This window comes from Ornithodoros turicata, chromosome 2 (genome assembly GCF_037126465.1).
Source record: "Ornithodoros turicata isolate Travis chromosome 2, ASM3712646v1, whole genome shotgun sequence".
NCBI classification, from domain to species: Eukaryota; Metazoa; Arthropoda; class Arachnida; order Ixodida; family Argasidae; genus Ornithodoros; species Ornithodoros turicata.
Window position 1 is genome coordinate 79538388 of NC_088202.1, and position 22280 is coordinate 79560667.

At 46.7% G+C, this 22280-nt stretch overlaps 2 protein-coding genes across 3 annotated transcripts; one reads left to right on the forward strand and one right to left on the reverse strand.

Annotated features, from left to right (window-relative positions):
- Positions 1 to 3047: 3047 nt before the first annotated feature.
- On the forward strand, positions 3048 to 5136 carry LOC135385607 (thymidylate kinase-like). The gene is made up of 2 exons (XM_064615033.1): positions 3048 to 3146; positions 4189 to 5136. The coding sequence occupies exon 2, from the start codon at positions 4197 to 4199 to the stop codon at positions 4842 to 4844; it is 648 nt and encodes a 215-aa protein (XP_064471103.1). The 5' UTR covers positions 3048 to 3146; positions 4189 to 4196; the 3' UTR covers positions 4845 to 5136.
- On the reverse strand, positions 4203 to 21671 carry LOC135385606 (uncharacterized). Of its 2 annotated transcripts, XM_064615031.1 has the most exons (6): positions 21413 to 21671; positions 20280 to 20589; positions 13040 to 13264; positions 6901 to 7026; positions 5692 to 5868; positions 4203 to 4796 (listed from the first exon to the last, which is right to left on the reverse strand). In XM_064615031.1, the coding sequence occupies exons 1-5, from the start codon at positions 21655 to 21657 to the stop codon at positions 5722 to 5724; spliced, it is 1053 nt and encodes a 350-aa protein (XP_064471101.1). In that variant the 5' UTR covers positions 21658 to 21671; the 3' UTR covers positions 4203 to 4796; positions 5692 to 5721. The 2 variants fall into 2 exon arrangements, with proteins under 2 accessions (XP_064471101.1, XP_064471102.1); XM_064615032.1 differs by lacking the exon at positions 6901 to 7026.
- Positions 21672 to 22280: the final 609 nt, after the last annotated feature.

Below are 22280 nucleotides of genomic sequence, written 5' to 3' on the forward strand. Positions count from 1 at the left end.
ATGTTCGCCTGGGCGTATAACCCACCTGCTAAGACGGGTTCTATTTTGCTCTGCTTGTTTTTTAATAAAAATTCTCTAGCAAATTTAAAAAAAAACACCCTGTATATCAGTATTATGGTATTTTTGTAAAAACCTGCAGAGCGGGTTTGGTTGGCCTGCAACATCTGCCGATGGAATGTTATACTTCTTTTATCTTTGTTTTTTTTCTTTTGTTGTTTTTTACAGGCAATGTTCTCCTAATTCTAGGTATTACAATCAAGTTTTGATTTTGACGTTTATATAGTCAGTGTTGTTACAATATTTATATTTATGGTCATATGCAAAATGTATACACAGCCACCATATAAATATTGCATTGTGACATCTATTTTGTTGGTCAGGAATATTGTAGACAAGGTCTTCAGTCACGTGTGTTGTGAATAAGCAGTGTTCTGTAAAAGACATGAAACAGAATATGAAATACAAGAATACTCTTTGCCTTTTGATGTTTCCATGCTTGCTTGTTATCTGCTGTTGTTGGATTTAAACTGGTTGTAGGAGTTCACACAGAGATATGCAGAACAGATGTAGAAGTCAGTAACATTTTGTTTACATTTACATCAGGCCGCTACATGCAGGAAATCTCATCAGTGCACCATAACTAATGCTGCTGCCGTGTCAGATGTGCCTTACCACCACTCACCTCCTGACATCTCACTTCAAAGAAGAAAAGAGAATACAATGCAGGCTTGTATAACCCTGGTGTCACTGCTGCAGTTTGTAGTGTTGCTGTTGTTTATTGCTTCAGGTCACAGCTCTTATAATTATGGGACAAGCAAGCATTTCTTTTTACTGTTTACTAAGTATAGCGCATGTATCGCATGACTAGCTGCTGGTATGAAACTATCACTGGCTTTAATGACTTGAGTTGGACAGCTCTTTAGTGCTACGAATGCCTATTCGATATGTAGTATACTACATGTTCAGTGACCACACAGTCACATGCAGATGGCCACACTCAGGTGTGTAGAATAAGTAATGAGGGAACGACCAAAGCCAGAAGGATGGACTACAGTTACGAAATAAATACCCATCATGAATGAATGAAAAACAGATACCCATCATGGGGGTATCTACCCCTAGAGGGCCCTGGATGACCAAAGATGAAATTCCTGAAGTGCTATCAAGATGACTGCCTGCCTTGTGCCTCTCCTGTATTCCTCCTCTCTGCTTCAGAGGTCGGCACTTGTGACTCCTGCTCACTCGTCTTCCGCTCAGCTCCTTGTTTGCTCACTCACTCCCCGCTTAGCTCTCCATTTGCTCACTCATGCTCAACTCATTCGTGACATTGAGTGTGAGTGAGCATGAGTTAGCATGCTCACGAGTGTGAATTCTGTCACATACGCGACGTTCTGGCGTGTAGCAGCTGCAGGCGCTTTCACCATGAGAGTGGCCTTCATCCATGTTGTTCTTCTGCCATTGTAGCTGTTCAGAATATCAAGAACAACTTAATGGGCTATCATGATGGATTAGGATGATAGAGGGGAGGGACTTACTTAGTGGTAGTGGTCTAGCTGATCTACATAGCATCGGCTCTACTCCGTAGACTTTCGTTACCACACACTACAGCTGTCCGTTTGCTCACTCATGCTCAACTTATTCGGCACATTGAGCACGAGTGAGGATGAATGAGCATGCTCATGAGTGACTTTTGCCGAGGTATGCCCTGCTTATAAACCACTGCCCTGTGCTATAACCATAGCCTCTATACAACTTAGGCCCGTTGAAGAGGTCTCGTCATTGAAACATTGACTCCTGCACTTAATGTAATAAATTGTCCCGCCTAGTTCATCCCTCGTTAAAGGCATCCCTCCAATGGTTATTACTGTATAATATGCAGTACATAGGAGGCACTACTACGTGTGGAGCACGTCTCGAGGTGTTGAGGTAGATGTCACCTTACAAAGTTGCCAAAGTGAGTCATGGATGATGCCAGGTATTCAGGCATCATACATCATTGCGGCATTGGGGGTTGTTCTAAAGACAGGCTTGTGGCTTTTTTCAACAAAGAAAAGTAAATTTAAAAGCATGTTTTTATCGATAGAATAGTTACGAAGCAAGCGAGCTGGTGATCCAGATTTATACTGAAGAACCCCCCCCGAGACAAGGGACACGAAAAAAGAAAAAAAAAAGGTGTTTGATGTTTACTGGAAATAACACAAAATAGCGAAGCAAATGAAACGTGAATAAACACGTGAAAATTAACCTCGTGTCATTAAGCCTGGGCAGCTTCCGTGCCACGACTGATATGAAATACCAAAGAATATACATTACACCACGGTCCGCAGTTATATCCACCCAGTCCCTCCTCATACGTTCCTACCTCTCCAATGTTTGGCGACAAATTTTTTCCCTGTGGCCCCTTGTTGGGGGTGCAGTGCCATTTTAGTCTCTGCATAATAAAGTTGTTACAACATCTTTTTTTTATAATGTCCCCACCCCGTGGTCCCCCCGCCACCTTACACACTTTTTTTGCAACACCCCTCAGTGAAAGGTGGAACAAGAGTGAACTGATGTTCTGAGACTGGAACAATATAGAAGGGACAATCACATACAAGGCCTCAAGTTGCCTAAGAAATTAACGAAGAAAGGTGGAAGTGTGTTTGCGATCCTGGATCCTGACAGTCATTTTTTAACACGCGCACGAAGATAAATTCTAACAAAAATAACGGAAACGCAGGCTAGCTGCGCGGGTCACGCGAGTTGAATATTAACCGCGAATTTTAAAACGATACGATAAAAGAAGCTATCAAATCCAATGCATAATGTAAAACCCCTAACTAAAACTAGGGAACATGAAAGGACAAACATAACACGAAGTCTCGAGACTTCGTGTTGTGTCTATCCTTTCGTGTTCCATAGTCTCGGGGTTTTACATTATGCATAATCTTGAAAAGCTCGCTTGCTTCCTAGCCATTTTTTCCACGTGATTTTTTCATCATCAAATCCAAGCTTAGTTTTCAGTATCCATTTCGGTATCCAATCCAGTTTCATATCCAATGCTATCCACTCATGTATCCAAAATCATCCAAAACACATGTTACAACTGTTTTGGCGCTAAATGCTCTGACGAAGGCTCATTGTTGAAATTCTGATATCTGCTGGAGGTTAGTATCCGAAATGACTTTTATACAGGAAAGAATGGATGGTATGAAAAGATGTGGTTCCGGTAAAACGCTCCAAATTAAGAATTTTGAAGCAACAGACCTCCCTATCGGTGCCAACGCTGGTCAGTGCAATGTGTTTTTCTGCAAGGGTTCTTTGTTAAAACATTTAACGCGGAAAGGAACAAGTGCGGTAGATGTTCGCGCTAGTTTTCTGTTTCTTCTCGCTGTGTTTTTGGTCTTGATGTTTTGCGCGTTGAAGTTGGATCAGCCGCGGAGAGGGTAGTCTCATGATGTGGAGTGGACAGTAACGCAGTGCTGTTAAACTTACACGACATTTGAACAGGCTGAAGGAACACCACGCAGCATAAATAAGACATTTATTTAATCCATATACTCCCAGAGCACCTTGTCACTTCACAAAAACCAGATACGTATATTTGTACGAGCGTTTCACTCCTTACCATTGCTGTTTGGTTCAGCCTCCCTTTGGTATGCATCGCCATCCTATCAGATCATCCTCGCATCATCCTCAGGTGTTTTCATAGGTTAATCACACACCAACCACTGGCGTTGCTCGTGATCACAGCTCTTATGACAAAGCCACAAATTGTATATACTTAGGTCTGACTTTCCCGGGTTAAATCCTCCCACCGATTATCCACCGCTCACACCCCGAGTCGGTTTAGGACCCGTTGGGGTTAAACACGGGGTCCAATCGCGTGCACTATTCAGGAACAACTGATGGAAATATGGTTTGAGTGTAACAATAACCTGTGCAAAGCACGTTTCATGTTTCAACATGTGGTACTTGTGACTAACTCGTGAGGAATGCATGTTTGGCCAATATGGCTATGGCCTGTTTGCAGGACAGAATGAGAAACACCCAAATCTGTCAGTAACACTTGACTGCCCCACCCTCCACCTCGAATCCCAGAAAGGCATTTAACCCGAAAAGGACAGATGCAGCACATAGTTCATACTTCAGACCTCGTTTAAATTGCACAGAGATTCTTGTATATAATTCTGTTTTATGGTGTTGCAGAATCAACCATGAAGTCAATACAACGTGGACTCTTTATTGTGTTTGAAGGCTGCGATCACACTGGTAAATCAACACAGGCAAGGCTCCTCTCAGAAGCACTCAGAAAAGCAGGGCACACAGTGGAGAACATTGCTTTTCCTAACCGTGAAACAGAGACGGGACATCTCCTGGACCAGTATCTAAAAAGCAAAACTGCTCTAGAAGATCATGCTGTGCACCTCCTATTTTCTGCAAATCGATGGGAGGCTGCACCCAGAATACTGTCAGAGCTCGGAAAAGGCACAACGATTATTGCGGATCGTTACGCATACTCTGGTGTCGCATTTTCAGCCTCTAAGTCACTGGACTTCAAGTGGTGTCAGCAATGCGACGTTGGGCTGCCCGAACCAGACCTCTTGCTGTACCTTTCAGCATCTGCTGACGTTGTGGCTCGCAGGGGTAAATTTGGCAGCGAGCGATACGAGCGATCAGAATTCCAGGAGAATGTCCTGAGGAACTATGAAGTTTTTGCACAGTTAGAGAAGGAGCGAGGTAGATGGGTTGAAATTGACGCCAATAAATCGGAGTCCGAAGTTCACAATGATATCCTTGGTTCAGTCTTCACTGCCCTAGCAAAAGAAAGAAGTCAAAATGTTGGGAAGCTGTGGGTAGAGTGAAGTCATTATTTCTTTCTGATATATTAGTGATTGACGCAATGACAGGGTACGTGCGGAACAAGACATGTTTTCTGGTTTCGTTAGGCATCGTTACACCTGAAGTTTCAGACCCACGTAATTTGTGAGTTTTTAGAAACTTGTACATATTTTCTTCACAATGGCATTACCAGACTGTTGTATGTAGGATGCTACTGCTGTGCGATCGTATTGGTGATCATTTTGAACCATGGCCTGGCCATACAACAAAACGAACAGCCCATATGCTTCTTTCATTTGTTTTGTTAGCTGTCCATGCCGTGTTTCACTATGATGCTACCAGTTAGCTCGCATCTGTCAACCACTTTCCTATAAGAAACTTCCACCACACAGACTAAAAGTAGGCCCGTTTAGGAACATATGCAGTTACCTGATGGCAATATTTAGTCTGTGGCACTTCACTTCTGTTTTCCATAATATGAGCACAAACCATGAAAGATTAGCATAGTCTTGGCCTTGTGTTATACCCAGCACCATGGTTATTCTAAGCACACTTTTACCCCCATTCACAGGGGTCTATGTTTGTACCCTGGCATCTTTCTTCCTGAATTTGTTGAAGGAGTTCTTGTGGACATCATTCCTGCATTTTGTGCACAAAATGAAGCTTTTTCCTCTTCACTGCAACGTTGATAGTTTTCCACTATTCTTTTTTTAACATGAGCGTTTCAAATGGTCGATATTGTGTGTAGGAATAGTGTTCGGTAAATTTGAATGCATCTTTATTACATTACATTACAATTTACATTATGTTGGGAGCATTTTTGCAATGCCCATTTTGTAGTTGCATTTAGTATACGTTTAATGGACTTACTTGCACTTTACTTCCTTCGTACCCTGTATGTCACGATAGTGATTGCACAACTTTAATCATTGAAACTTTCTCTTGTGATGCTTCACAGTTCTCCAAGTATTCCAAAAGAAACGACACATATTTTTGTTGCACACTCCGGGACCTCACGACTGTACAGTCTAGGCTTTTTGGTGAGTCCTGCGAGTAGAAAATACTTGTTTTGTATTACAAATCGCAGTTTTTAGAACAGTTTAAAATAAAAATGAACAATTTGAGAAACAAATACAGTGGGGTGGATCTATTCCACAGCCGCAAATAGGTGAAATCTTGGGTCATGTATCAGACGCTTAGCAACCCTAGCAGCACAATTTGTTGCAAGAACGTTGTGGTAATGTTTTATTCAAACATTGCAAAAATGTGGCTAATGTCCTCTTGAAAATTTGTTGCAGCAGAGTTGCTAAAAAATGTCTCTGCAACATTTCGACAGCGCTAGAGCCATGTTTCTCCAACACAAACACAATGTTGAGGCAACATTTCTGTCATATTTGCACAATATTGTGACACCGTTACAGCGACGTTTCTTAAACTCAAATGCAATATTGAGGACACATTTGGGAAATGTTTTTGCTACATTATGACAGCATTGCAGCCATATTCCTTCAACGCAACTACGATATTATTGTAATAGTTGCATAATGTTTGTGCAACATATGGTAACAGCATTATAGCCATATTTCTTTAACACAATGTAACATTTAGGCAACAATTGTGTAACGTTTCCACAACACTGTAAAGTGTTACAGGTAGCACCAAATGTCATAGCAATGCTTCATGAACGTCATCCTGCGACGTTGCCTAAACGTCGCTGATGTCCACAACATCAACTTTATTTACAACATTTATTTCAACATGTACAATACTGCAACAACATTGCAGCAACGTACGTGCAGATCTTTTGATGCGTGGGATGCCAGATGCACGACTGACAGCATGAGTGGGGGAGACTTGTATTAAAGACCTGGAGAGCACTGAAGTTTATAGTCTGTTCGGGGGTACAAACAGGGCCTGATCATAGGGTAAAATAGGAGAACTTCGAGCCCTATGTATAACACAGAGCACATTCGGTTGACAGGAGTTGAAGTGTGCTGACTTGCTGGTGCATAAGTGCGAAGAGGACGAAACCCGAGACAGGGAAGAAAGACACAACACACAATTCGGTGTTCCACTTACCCTAGTGGTTATCCCTTCGCAGTCGGCACATCTCTGATCGCTCATCAGTATCATGGGCAGGCATGTTACATTTACATACGACAAGTCATTTGAATGGTCCATGAAGTATTCAGTGTCCTGGCTCGCCTGCGTACACAAGGATTTCGAACAGTGCTAGATATGGCCAGAGCTAATATGTCGAGTTCAGAGAGGCTTCCTTTGCAGTTCAGAGGTTTCGGAATGAACCTTCAAATGCATTTGGTGTGTACAGCAATGTTCCAAGTGATATAAAGTAGCAAACATGTTATTGAAATTTACCTGTCGGGTTACGAGGTGTCGGGTCATTTAAGATTGCACAAAACCCTGCTTAAAGGGACGGTCGCACCCGTTCCAGTCGATTTCGAAAGTATAGTGTCATTCTGTTCCTCGCGGACCACTGACCACGGTGTTGAAAATCCCACGCGAAAGAGCAGCGCAGTTTGACTGTTATTAGATGGAATGCATGACAGGAGCAGATGCCGGATGTTGAGAGTATGCCGGAATTCCCTCTCTGGAAAAACGAGACCTTGAGAAAAGGAATGCCGCGGTTGAGCCGAAAACCGGGCTGGAAGGGGATGTGCTCCAAGGTCAGAAGTCTTGGGCCGAACTTCGCTTCCAGTTTGGTAGCATGCGAGGATGCACCGAAAAATGTTCGGTCTCGATTTCGGTTCGGGCAGAATTCGGCTAGTTCTTCGCGCCATGCGATTCAACTTTTACGGGGTGGCTGGACGGGACGGCGCCTTTCTCCTCTGAGCGGTGCCCTCTCACTAGTCCGCTTAGGGAGTGACGTCACGCCGTCGGGGCCTCTGTAGCTGCGGAAGCCGACCTTGATTGTTGGCCGATGCCCAACATAGTGGAATTGGTTTCATAGATCAGTTCGCCTCTCGCAGCCGAAGCGAGCACACGTGCCTAACCATGGCTCGCAAAGGCAAGTCCTGCCGTGGCAAGCCATCACCACCCAGCCCAAACAGCTCTTTTCAGAGCTCCGCCGACGTCAGCAGCAAGACCGCCGCTCCGAGGCCTCACGTCCGCATCGAGCAGCAGCCCGCCTGCCCCTCCGTGGACGACCGAATCGGTGCTGCACGCTGCACACCATGGCTCAACAGCTCTTCTCAGAGCTCCACCCAGGATACGGACACCGTCATGGAGTCCGTTTCTCCCACCCCAAGGATCGTTGGCCTGGAAAACGTTCCTGTCGAGCCGCAGCACGCCTGCCCCTCCGCGGACGCCCAGGACGACGGCACCAACAACGTCACTGACAACGACGGCTTCACCACCGTCACACGCAAGCACAAACGTAAGCCGGGTTTCCCGCTCACCATCCGCGCCGTGAACGCGTCGGATTCGCTTCTCCGAGTGCACCCGAACCGCATCGCGGCCGACGTGCACGCGGCCATCCATGAAACCGTCAAGCGCCACATCCTCCGGGACGACGGCAGCCTGACCGTCACCGTCGCCACGCCGGAAGCAGCCACGGCCATCTTGGCCATGACCAGGATCGCTGGCATTCCGGTGCACACCTCCATGCCCGTCTCTTCCAGCCAACACGTCGGCAGAATCTGCGGCCTGAAAGCCCCATACACCGACGCCCAGCTGTTGGACTTTCTACGCCCGGAAGGCGTCGTAGATGTCCGCCGCGAACTCCGCAACCGGCAAGGAAGAGACGGAGCCAGAACGACCATCAGGACCGGGAACACCATATTGACTCTGCGCCCTGACAAGCCCATGCCAAAGGAGCTCAAACTTGGTTTTGACTCCTTTAAAGTGACTCCATTCTCGTGCCCGACGCAGTGCTACAACTGCCAGCGTTTTGGGCACCTCGCCAGGAACTGCCGCAACGCAAGACGTTGCAAGATCTGCGCCAACAACCATGGACACAAGGGGTGTCCGAACCAGCAGCAACGCAAGTGCGCTAACTGCGAAGGGCCCCACGCCGCGACCTACGGCGGGTGCCCAACGCGGAAGGCTGCCTTCACCAAGGCCACTAACCGGATCGCGGCCAGCAGCCATCACCCGACCGCACCCCGTACGCCCAGACCCCACGCAAGCCAGGCCCCAAGCCAGTGCGATTACCCGTTCCAACCCAGCCCCGGAGGTGCCCAACAAAGCCCCGGCGCCATCACTGCCCGCCCAGCCAGCGCCAGCCCATGTGCAGCGCAGCCAGCGCCTCATCGCGGCCGCCCGGCGCCGCATCGAGGCCCCTGCCAATGAAACTCAAGCCCCCATCGACCTGTCCAGCCTCCAGGTCCAACTGCAAAAGGCCTGCCTGCAGCTCCAAGCCCACTTCGCCGCCAACCGCCGCCACTAAGCCCTCGCTTCCATCCTGGCCTCTTCCCACCATCTCCACCTCTCTCTCCCTTTCTCTTTGACTTCCCCCTCACCCCTCCCCTTTCCCAGCGGGTGAAACTTGCCGTCGGTTTGGACAGGCAGACCTCCCCGTTTTCTCTCTACGCCACCTCCTCCTCCTCCCCCCTCCTCCGGTTTCATAGATGGGTTTCCGGATGGGACCGTCTCTTTAATCCATTAAAGTCTCATTACAGGGTAAAAACAGATGGCTCAGAGACTCGGTACTTAAAATATAAACGCCGTCTGTGAATATTATACCCTACCACGAATTCTCCAAAGAACCCACAAAAGGTCATTTTCGGATTTTCCAAGAGTACATGACGTCATTGAGAGCTCGGATGGCTGTCGCGTAGCAACGGCGCGCCCACCTTCCCGATCTCTGCTTCCTGCACCACGTTGGAAGACTGCCTTCAGCAGTTGTGGTGGATGAGGAGGCGAGAAGACGGAAATCGATCATCGATAAGCAATGTTGCAGGACGCCTGGGTAGGTTCGGCACCGCATGACGTCGTACTTCTCAAAACTATAAATTAATGTTGAACATAACAGAAGGAGGCAAGCGAGCTGGTGTGCAGATGTAGAAGGTAACATTTTTTTTGAGCTTGAGGAAGGACGAAGACAACAGCAACAAGACAGGACGAGGCTCAGACCAGCAATAACAATTTTAATGATCCAAGAACTAGGCGGGAAGAAGTAGGTCGCAAAGCGAAGGGGCCAAAGTCACAGAAGGCTGACTAATACAACGGGAAATGTGGGCGATAGTAGAAGCTTCCAAAAGGAGACAAGATTAGTCATAATGTAAAAACCTCGAGACATATGAGAGAAATATGCATCATCTTCACCAGCTCGCTTGCTTCCTAGCCATTTTTTCATTAAGATTAGTCAGCCTTCTGTGATTTTGTCCCCTTCACTTTGTGACCTACTTCTTCCTGCTTAGTTTTTGGATAATTAAACTTGTTATTGCTGGTCAAAGCCTCGCCCTGTCTTGTTGCTGTTGTCTTCGTCGTTCCTCAAGGAAAATGTCCTCAAGCTCAAGGAAAATGTTACTTTCTATAAATTAATTTCATGAGGCTTTTGCGTCACATAGAAAAACAATGTTCATTGAGAGAATACAATGCGAGATATGTTTCGGAAAGTGGCAGCACTGACAGCATTTGCGTACTGAGTCATTGAACGAGGTTAATTTATTATGCGAAATAATATATATATATATATATATATATACAAATATAAAAATGAGCAAATGCTCCTTGGCTGCACGTGAGGCATATGTTTACAGATCGAGCGTGCCACAATCCCAGCTGTGGACGGCCGTTTCGAGCTTCTTGGCTCTCATCGGCACAGCGTAGGGTAGTGACACGCTCTTGGTTCGGCACAAACACTGTGTCTCTGCAAGACATCAATGTTCCAGGGTGTTAGCAACACCTCTGGAGGCCGCATGTATATATATATATATATATATATATATATATAATAAAAATAATATACTCATCACTACTAAATAATATTTAATCACTTGAAGTGGCAGCATTTGATACGCGCATTTACACGACGCAGGTACGGACATTTATGTGTTTTGTATTGGAACTAACTCCTCTTGATGCAGTTCTGCGGTAAAAATGGGACTTGTTCGATTTACCCATTTTTCTCAAACATCACAATGAGCATCCTGTACTAAGTTATCTTACGCTGTCAGGTCCATGGTACTGTCTTATTAACCGTATCCCAAAAGAGAGGTCTGCGCGGACCTGTATACTAGATATGGCTCCAAGTCTTCCTTACGGACCGAACTGTCGCTGTCCGTACGTCCCAAGGCCAAAGCCCTCAGCATCCTGTTCCTCAAGGAGTCCTCCAAGGAAGTATTCTCAGTCCGACACTCTTTAATGTGGTGATGGCCGACTACAATAAGTAACTCCTCGCAAAGTGTCGTTTTCCGTGTATGCAGATGACGTAGTCCTTTGGACAGTAGGAAAATCACGCCCAGCCATACAGCGCCGCCTGCAGCTCGCTTTAAATAATGTCCATACGTACCTCACGCACGTTGGGATGGACCTTTCATCCGAAAAGTGTGTGAGCTCCCTTTCACGCGCAAAGCTATGGCCAATTTCCCTCTTTGGGTTGGTGCAAAGAAGCTTGAGCCGGTACGCTTCCACCGCTTCCTTGGCGTGGTAATCAGCTCGGACTTGCGCTGGGCTCGCCACATTAAACACCTTGAAACTAAAGTGCAGCGATGGCTCCCCGCAATTCAACATCTTCCTGGCTCAGGATGGGGCTGTGATCAGCGTTCCCTGCTCGCAGTTCATGCGGCGTTGGTGAGGGCGACTGTGCTTTACAGTCTTCCTATTCTGCACAGGATATCAACAACATCATTAAATACCCTTCGGTCCCTGTTTGCTCCAAGCCTTCGTCGCTGCCTCGGAGTTCCAAGAATGGCCGAAACACGGCAAGTACTGGCTGAAGCTGGTGAACTGCCGATTGAGGTTCAACGTGAACGTGAAACGGTTCGGCACTTCCTACGTTTGCGTGCTCACATTCCCCGTCACCCGCTCCTCAGGAAAATTCGATACCGCCCTGAAAGCGACTTCTATCGAGTAGCGCAGAGGACACGCCAGACTCTCAGTGGCTTCATAGCTAAGGACATTATACTGCCGGAAGCCCCCGGTCTCTGCCGGTACCGCCGACTTTTGTAAGCCTTCCAAACTTTCTGGAAAGAAGAGATCAGGTCCTCCCTCAAGTCCTTCGAGCCCATTTTCATGCTCTGGTAGACGTGAAGTTTTCTACGTTTACGGCAGCATATACTGATGGCGCATCCCGAAACAACAAGTCCGCCTCAGCATTCGTCATACCATCCGAAGGCGTAGTGCACGGACGACGCCTTTCACATTCAACCTCCTCCACAGCTACGGAACTCTATCATCCTTTTCTTTCTACAACACATCGCTGATTTTACACCGCGGGAATGGGTAGTCTTCACAGACTCCAAATCTGCATTTCAAGCTATTGAAAATTCCGGCATACGAGGCCCATCCGCACCCTTAGTCACAGATGTGTTAATGGTTTACCACACTGTCTACGCAGCAGGCCACAGGCTCGTTCTCCAGTGGGTTCCAGCCCATTGTGGTGTCGTGGGGAACGAGCAGGCAGACAGCGCCGCAGAAGCAGCACTCTCGTATCGGAAACGGACCACTATTGTTCTCCTGAGAGGAAACCGCCGTTCCATTCTGCGACGCCTCGTGACACCCCTCGCTTCCCGCCAATGGACAACCGACATTCTCCCCCCATCTATGTTGAGCAGAGTTGATCCAACGCTCGCTTTTCGCATGGCACGAAACACCTCTCGTCAAGATGCTGCGTTAATCCACCGAATGCGCCTCGATGTGGCCTTTACAGCTCAGTGGCGTTACCGCTTGAGACAAGTTGACTCTCCCACCTGCTGCCACTGTGATGCTCTTGAGGATCTGGAGCACATTCTTCTTCATTGCCCCCACTACCAACCTTCCCGAACCGCACTCTCCGAGTCTCTTCGTCAGCTGGACTCTCGCCCCTTCTCCCAATCGAAATTGCTTGATCCCTGGCCCAATCCAGCCCAGCAACGATCTGCGCTCAAAGCTCTTTTGACATTTCTGGACACCATCGGACGTCGTTCGTTATTGTGAAGGGGCTTGTTATTTTATTCCCCACATCCCCACCAGCAATGGGGTAGAGTATCGCCTCTGGCGATGAACCTCCCCACTCTCTAAAGTCAAGATAAAGTTGTTGTTATACTAGGTAACCCACCTGAAGAGCAAGCACAAGGTTCCTTCCGAATAGACGAGTCATTCGGCGCGCTTCTTCACAACGGGTTCCTTTGAGCAAGAGCGCTATCTCCAGCATGCTGATGAACAGAAAATGTTTTTCTGTGTTATGCTCCTCCCACCATAATACTGATACTCCATCTCCAGGTGGTTCGTTGAAGTCACAGGACGAGCAGAACTCCAAGCCTTTCGCAAACGTGTAAAGTATCTGCGCAGGAAAATATGCACAAGAGGAAGTTAGTGCAGGGTGTTTCTGACCCCATGTTAAAAGGAAACTCTGCTCCGGCCGGCCGTAAGAGCGAGGTGCCGACATTGAGTAACTTCGCAAATCCCTGCGGTCACCGTGGTACAGTAGCTTCCCAATGAAGGCTACTGAGGGGGTGCTCGTATGTGTTCGGCGGTGGGCAGTTCTGCGGGACAAACCGAATCCCAAAGTACGATAGACTGCACACGCCTGCTTCTCGTGTATCACCATTATCTTTCCCCTCGCTCTTTCACTCCTGCCTTTCCTCCTTTCCTTGTTGCAAAGAGCCTGCACTGCACTTTCCCCAAACATCACTCCCCCCTCTTTAAGAGCAACAGACTTCCTATGCTAATTTGTCGGAAAACAGTGACATTCTGTTAACGACATCGAATCGCATTCTCCAGCAGCAGTATCCGTTCTAATAGTATCCTATACACACCCAGCAACTTGTCGTGAAGACGTTCGTAAATACTCATCGTCTGCCCAGTGGAAACTACACTTCCACTTGAGGGCGGTCAGCGGAAAGCCACTCAATCAATCTCGCATGTCAGAAAAGTTCCTTCTCTATCAGTTGCCATCTGCATGTCATGTCAGGCGCTCGATAGTGAGGCGCGCGCCTTCTTTTTTCTTTTCGGCTGAATTTGTCGCCTGCCATCTACAGTGTGACCAGGTCAGTCGACCGGTCACCAGGGGCGGATCCGGGGGGGGGGGGGGGATCGTCCTCCTCCAAAACGTCAGGTTATACTCCCTCTCTCTATACTGTATATATTCCCTCTGTCCCCTCCCCCACCACGCGCTCCGATAATGAAACCGCACCCCATCGCCCCTGCCGGTCACCTTGCTCTTGCGCCGTAGCAACCGATTCTCGCCAGTCAATAAAAGTGCTCGGACGAGCTGACGTCACATCACGTCAGAAAGAGCTGTGAGAGCGAGCCGCCGCGGCGCGCACTTTTGGAATCAAATTTTCTCAGAAAACGCGCGCTTCACAAAGGAAATGTTTTGCCAGACAGTTCCTGAAGGTAGTATGTTCACAACACGCGACAAAAAATTAAGTGCCGAAAAACTATAGTGCCGTGTTACTTCGCGTTCGTCACTGATGACGAAAATTCGATGGGAATTGGTGGCGTTGGTGCAGTTTGACGTAGCTCATGGATAGCAGATGATTCATATTGAGATTCTGGGATTCCCTCTTTGGAAACGTCACCCGGACAAGGCCAACCAGTGAGCGCCCTTTGTCGCGGACGAGACCAATCAGGGAGCGGCTGGAGGGACATTGGTAGCCTTCGCGACCGACGGACAGGCGGGCGGGCGAACGCGGAATGTTGTTTCTGGTTAGTGTCGGACGTGCTCATACAGCCAGGTGACACTGTGTTCCACGTAACATTTGTCACGTCAGAACTGACACTGGTAAGCGAAAGTCCTCGAATTTACCGATGACTCTTCCCTTAGTATATTACGATGCGAACGCAAAGCACACTCTTAGAAATGAACTTCGCCACATAGCACGCTCCTAGCCGACCATCATCCCGAATGACAACGTTCTCGCCCCTGATTTGTTGAAAACGAGAGGAGGAGCCTATTTCGTGTCATTATGCACGGCACAAAATAGGCTCCTCCTCCTGTTTTCAACAAATCTAGGGCGAGAACGTTGTCATTCGGGGTGATGGTTGGCTAGGAGCGTGCTATGTGGTGAAGTTCGTTTTTAAGAGTGCAGACGACCTCGGAGCAGTGTTGTACGTAACGCCGTTACAGAAATCGACACTTTTTCCGGTATCGGAGTGCGGATCGGGATACTTTTTAAAATCTGTATCGGAAAAGTATTTCCGTTAAAATTTGCGGTGACGCGATCTCCGTATCGTTATCGATACGGATACTTTTTTAGTGCCCCACCGCTCCTTCGCCGACCATTATTCTTACTCTTATTCATTGTCACTAGCCCTCCTACACTCTTAGAAATGAACTTCACCGCGTAGGACGCTCCTAGCCAACCATCATATCGAATGATATCGTTATCTGCCCTGATTTGTTGAAAACGGGAGCCGTACGCCTTTTTTGTGCCAATTATGAAAAGCATAAGCGTCACAAAAAAGGCGTACGCCTCCCATTTGCAACAAATCAGGGCTGATAACGATATCTTCGAGATGATTGTTGGCTTGGAGCGTGTTATGCGGTGAAGTTCATTTTTAAGAGTGCAACGCTCGACAAGAAGCCTGTGGACACGCTAACGTGCTCCGTAACGGGAATTATGCCAAACACATGTTTACTTTTTTTCTTCGAACCTGGAGGAAATAACCACGCTGCGCTCAACAAATGAGTTGAGGTAAACAACAGACGTCAAGTTCTTGACAGTGCGCTCTGCACTCTTAAAAATGAACTTCACCACATAGCATGCTCCTATAGCCAACCATCATCCCGAATGACAACGTTCTCGCCCTATAGATTTGTTGAAAACGGGAGGCGGAGCGTATTTTGTGGCTATTATGCACGGCACAGAATACGCTCCGCCTCCCGTTTTCAACAAATCAGGGGCGAGAACGTTGTCATTCGGGATGATGGTTGGCTGGAGCGTGCTTTGTGGTGAAGTTCATTTCTAAAAGTGTGGATTCTACTGTAAGCTGCCGTGTCGCACTCAGTCACGCTCACATATACTGTGATATTGTGACTCCACGGTATGTGGGCCTCACACTAACGTAATTGTCATATTGGCCTCTGTCAGCTGCCGGAGAAACCACGGCCTGCTAGCTAAGATGGCAGAAGAAGACCTTGAGAACCAGCTATTGATAAAAGCTAAGCAAAGTGTACGAGCTACATAATATAAATATGCTGTCTTGTTACTGCAAAACTGTCTTCTCCCAATTTGCTATTATACAAATGGGGTGTTCACGCAAGCGAGATTTCTATGTTGCATCGACTTCGTATTTCCAACAAAAGTATCGGGCAAAATGTCGGGTTACTTTTTTTTTAGTAACGGTAGCGGTACTCCGTTACTTTGAAAACGAAGTATATCGAAATCGGTATTTCGATACTTTTTACTCAAGTAACGAGTATCGGTATCGCGATACCATATTTCGGTAATGGGTACAACACTGCCTCGATGGCAATCGCCTCCGCTGCGCTCCCATTTGTGTGCCCTGCTTACGTCATCATGGCGTTAGCTGCAGATGGAGTTCGAATCTTTGAAACTCGTTTGTTTAATATATATAAGCTGTTTTCGGTAGGGAAACTTGGCCAAGTTGACTGTGAAGCGGTGACGGAAGGTACCGTATCGGTCTCATACATACGTTCCCCCTTTAATGCTGACACGCAGTCAATGAAAAGTCGTAGTGTGTGTCCGTCCGCGGCATAACTACCCATCATAATGAACGAAGACCGATTGGGATATGTAAGCACGACTAAGCTGCAGTTGGATCGAATCGGCCTTGGAAATCGGAAATTGATGGAGTCTACCTTGGTCCGTCATGTCCAAAACACAGTTTTCTCAAAATAACCGCAGAAAACTTCCGAACGTTCCCGTGCAAAACACACGATAATAATAGTCCCCCAACCTTATTTACATATCCCGAAAAATGTGTAGGTCTTCTGTGACGTAACAGCCCTCCTTTTCGAAATCGGTGCTCGCATCACGGCGTGGCCGACTCGAAGTATTGATCGGTAGATGCATGGACGAATTACGCCTATCGTGGAGCCACGCAGTTCTCGCCCAGATAGTTGTCCTGCTTTCGCGAGGCGACCCAGATGTCTAACCCGTAAACAAATTATCTACGGCAACCAATTTCCCCGCCGCAGATTGTAGTCTGCGACTGCTTTTGCGTGCGCGCTGCAGCAAAGGAAAACGTGGGTTATGGATTTTTGGAAGAGTGAGATTTATCGTGTGGTGTTCCCTGTGGCGTGATCACGACTGGCGCTTTTAAGAGAAAGGGGTTAAAAAAAAAACGAGACCTGTGTAGAATAATGTTTCTTGGGTCCGCCCTAAAATACTTCTAATTTGGTGGGAAGCATATGCTAAAGTTGAAGGTAAATGATAAATGGCCACTGCGAATAGTAATTTTAAAACCGAAGCGAACAGACCGAACCAAATACCTGCACAGCACATGTGCGTGATATGCGCATTCGGATCTTCGCACTAGGTAGCGCTCACTTTGTTTTGCACCCTCTCTCCCGAGGTTTTAGGATTAAGAGTGCAGCTATATATAGAACAATTTGGAAGTGACTTCTCTTCACTTCGAAACTCGAATATAAATTCAAATTGAATATCCAAGTACCATTCTCCTCGAAGAATCCGTCGGATAGCCGAAGAACCCGTACGCCAATTCACTTCGTGAATAGACCTCTTGCGATGGCCCCTGAAAGGGATGCGACCTTCGGTCCTACTTTTCTTTCAATAGGAGGCAGCGGACAAGTGCCCATTCGTGGAACCCAGCCCTCCCCTTCCGGTTAGTTTCGGTTTCAGTCTGTCTACCGACGTCGTGATGACGTTTCCCGGGTAGAGGTCTATTGGTGTACGTTTGTTCGCGTTATACAGGGTGTTTCCATATATATAAGAGAAAAAATCTATAAGAGCAGCATAGAGGCCGTTTTTGCAGCTGAGCAATACGGCTAGGCGGACACCCTCCCAAAGAGAGTATGCAACAACCAGACGACTAATTACCTAAAATTCATCCATCACACTTTGACTAGGGGCTTTCACGCAAAAGTGTGGTAGCAGAATTAGAGACAATGCTCGTGGAAGCTCTTCTACTTGATAAAAATCCTGAGACGAGCTCGCCCGCTCAAATATACCTCGCCAAATATTGCTATGCAAGTGAGCTGAAACCAAGACCACGCGCCTCAGGAGCGCAAGACTTTCGTCGGCGGCGGCCTACCTGGACCGCAAAGCGGTTGAGTTTGCCAGATTAGCACCTACACTCCAATCACCTCGCTCCAAACCACGTGGCCCTATGATGTGGAACGAGCGCAGTCCTCCCCGCGCTTCTGATACGCGCGGTCTCAGTTTCGGCTGATTTGCATAGCTATATTGGGCGATCGGTATTTCAACGTACGTGCTCGTTATGAGATTTTCTTTTTTCTTTTTTACATAGAAATGCTTTCTTCGAGGATTGTCTCCAATTCTGCTATGTCACTTTTGCATGAAAGCCCCTAGTTAAAGAGTTATGAATTTTGAGCAATTACTAATGCAGTACTTACGTACTAGTTGCTTCGCGGAGCTAGCACGGAATTTAAAAAAAAAAACTTACGTACTCTATTCAAGAGAAATGTCGCCATATCCGCATAACCTATCTGCAAAAAACGGTATTTTGCACCTCTCATAGTTTTTAAAATAAAAAATCTATAAGGAATAGAAAATCCAACCAATTTAACATCGCTCGACATTTCAACTCTCAACTTACTCCCAAAAAAATAACTCCCACGAAAAATTATGCCACAATTTTTCTCTCTACAAGGTACGTGAATCACCAGGTAACTTTTCGGTGAATATTTTGTTATCGCTTTTACGAAAATTTCTAAAATTTGCCGGATGATGACAAAATCTGTATCGTCTTCCGTGACGGAACTGTTCTTCTTCGTCACTCAACCGACTCTTCGTCAGTGGTTTCTGATGTGAAACTTCCTCTCTTCTCCGGGGTAAGATTTCGAAGAATCAGCGCTATATCAGGCGACAGGCACGAAAAACATTGATTTATATTCGATTAATCGCCGAATCAGCAACGAATTAATAACCGATTTATGAACTATATATGCCGGACTAACGTAAAATATGGTGATTCGCGTCGACATGAACCTTTCATTCCAAGTTTTACAGCAAATGGGGCAATAGACACGCAGAAAATCGGCACCGTGAACACTGAAACTCGTCCGACGGTGTCATCAAGGCGAGTAGCTCCGTCAGTGAACGGCCGCTGGAGGGGTCACGTGCTTATGAGAACCAGTAGGCATTTTCGGCTCGGTCGACGTCAAAGCTCAACGCGGAAGTGGGTTCCAGAGTTTGTGTCTCGCCAACGACGTCTGGTAGGAAAGTCATTTGCTTTTCCTCAGTACTGTAGCGTGCAGTGCCATCAGTACATCATATAATCAATCAATCATAAATATCAAAGTGTCACAACAAGGGAAGGGTAACGGTAATGGTAACGGAAACAGAAACGGTATATTACCGTTTCCGAAGTTACCGAAATCGAATATGGTAACGATAACGGAAGCGCATACTATATACGGTTCTCTATTACCGGAAACGGAAACGAAAATTATCGTCCGGTATTGAATTCAGGTAATGGCTATTAGTGTTGTGCGATGACATTTGAGTGACGTTTCATTTTATTTTTGTATTTTGATGTCTCCATTCCCTGTAATGCTCAAAATACTCACACGTGAGCATGAAAGCAAAGGGCAATATTTGATCTCGAGGGTGCATCCCTCGCTTACCTCGTCCCAGTCCTCATAACTCCATGACATCAACTACGCCACCTCACCACCATAACCCATACTCCACCATAGCATGAGGATGACAGCCTATTTAGTTATTTATTTTAGCTTTTTTTTTTTTCATTTCACCGTGCCTATGGCAGTATTATTTTACTACTGAGAGCGTCCGCCTATGAATGGGACATTGGATGAAGGTTACGCCCATCTTGAGTTGCTGGACTCCGAGTGACTGAAGACATGTTCCTATATTAAAAAAAAAAAAAATCTTGCAAGATGCGCGCCAAAGCACATCATACAGCATATGTGGACGATGTGGACCAAATATGTGCACCAGAGCAGCACTTGGGCAAAACAGGGTGCTGTCCTCCCGCAGCTCTGTAACAGCCTTTCCATTGCCGGAAACAGTAACGGAAACGTAACGGAAACGAAATGAAAAGCTGGTATCAGAAACGGATAAAGGAAACGAAAATGGAAACGGTAACGAAAATACGTCCGTTACCCTTCCCTGGTCACAACCCTTTCAAAAATGGAAGTTGGTGGTGTGGTGCCATTTATGACTTACCTCATTGTCTCGAAAGTCGGTGATCAATTTGGCGGCGTTGACGATGAAGAAATCTCCTACCAAAGTCATTAACTTGTTGAGAGTGATTAATTGTTCGTTCTCAGTTTCTTCGTGTTTCATGGCACCTGTCGTCACAACGGCATCGTGGCACATCTGAAATGCGTGACACATTCGCGTAGCCGCCACCATGTGCCTTTTAGTTGCCTTCAGTTCGTCTGCAGAATTCCCTGTGCAAGGTGGCGTTATATCGAAGAACATGGACATGAGGCTTCCGTGGCTTCTGTTTCCACGGACAGTTGAGACCATGTTGCTACACAGATGGTGAGAAGTAGATACGTTATTGTCAAACTTTGCTTCATTTCATTCTAATGCTCCTCATCCTCGTCTGTGGGAAACTAAAAATCTGTCACCACCCGTCTATACAAAAGGCATTTGTCACGTAGTACGTCCAGATGGTGTGACTTCCACAGATTGCCAATGCAACCAACATGTGAATCAATAAACTAAAAATCTCATTCATTGCTGCTTCAAGCTGCTGGCAGCAATCTCCCAATGTGGGGAAGACAGCCGGGACCGCGAGAAGGCGCCCGGAGCTGTTGCTATGGGCAGGCACCACCCTCTTAAAAATGAACTTCACCGCATAGCACGCTCCTAGCCAACCATCATCTTGAATGATATCGTTATCTGCTCTGATTTGTTGAAAACGGGAGGCGTACGCCTTTTCTGTGACAATTATGAGCAGTATAAGTGTCACAAAAAAGGCGTACGCCTCCCGTTTTCAACAAATCGGGGCAGATAAAGATATCATTCGAGATGATGGTTGGCTAGGAGCGTGCTATGTGGTGAAGTTCATTTTTAAGAGTGCACAGCTCGTAGTGATGTCACTTCTAACTCTTGGAGAATCCGAAACTATGAGGATCTGCGGGTGGTCCTCGAGCGATGTTGATAAACAATAAAATAAATATCATTTTTTTAAGTTCATGGAGGCAGTTTAGGCCTGGAGCCACAGACTAATTTTGAGAGCTCTGTTCTACATCGACGCGTTGACACGGGTGTATCCCTTTCGTATACAGTCTTACGGGACACTGCTAGGCAAAGCATTCGTATATAAGCTTTAAAGAATATATTCTCACCTCAGCGTGCCAACAGCTGCGTGGGGCAAGTCTTTTCTATCAAACAGTTGACGGACGGCTGTCAATGTATCTTCGCTCTTCAGTCCTGGAACCATTGCGAGGCTTTCCTCAATTAGATGTCCTACCTCTGAACAGGCGTCATGCCAATCGGAACTATCAAAGGGTGAAACCGTAGCAAACAATCGCCAATCTTTCTTCGCGCAGGACGCCGCCCGTTTCAGGTGGCGGAGAAACATCCTGTGCATGCCTTCGACGCTTGACCCACTCTTCCTTCGGAATTGTGAAAGAGAGTGTTTACGTGCACTCGTATTTATCGTTTCCGTGAGGCTTTTCTCCTTCGTGAGGGAATTGCCTGTGTCGAGTAGCATTTTTCGAGCCGCGAAACAATCCGGGAGGACCTTGAAGAAACTGGTTGACTGATGGGTAGGAAAAAGAGTTGGGAGTGACAAATCGCAAAACGAGACAATCAGATTTGTTATGGCGCTCCAATATAGAGAAAGTTAATCTCCGCACCGAAGGGGACACCAAGTCACAGAACATGAAGAGAAAACGTGAAAACTTTAGAAAAAAATATATATGTGTGGCAAGATACGACCAAACCAACACTATACATTGAGTGAGAAGGAGAAAAGGCATACATATGTACCTCTCAACATCACCACCAACAATAAATATGTGATGATGATGTAGCGGGTTTTCCGCCGCTGCGGAGGCACCTTATCTCATCGCTCTAGGTGAGGGGGAGAAGATGGTGAATGATGATGAATGTTCAGAGTTCACGCAGGAGCCCCGTTAATGCTAAAAAGGTAATGAGGGCTTGAAGAGCTCGTAGCACATGCTCTGGGTTGGCCGGAGGCCCAAGCTGTTG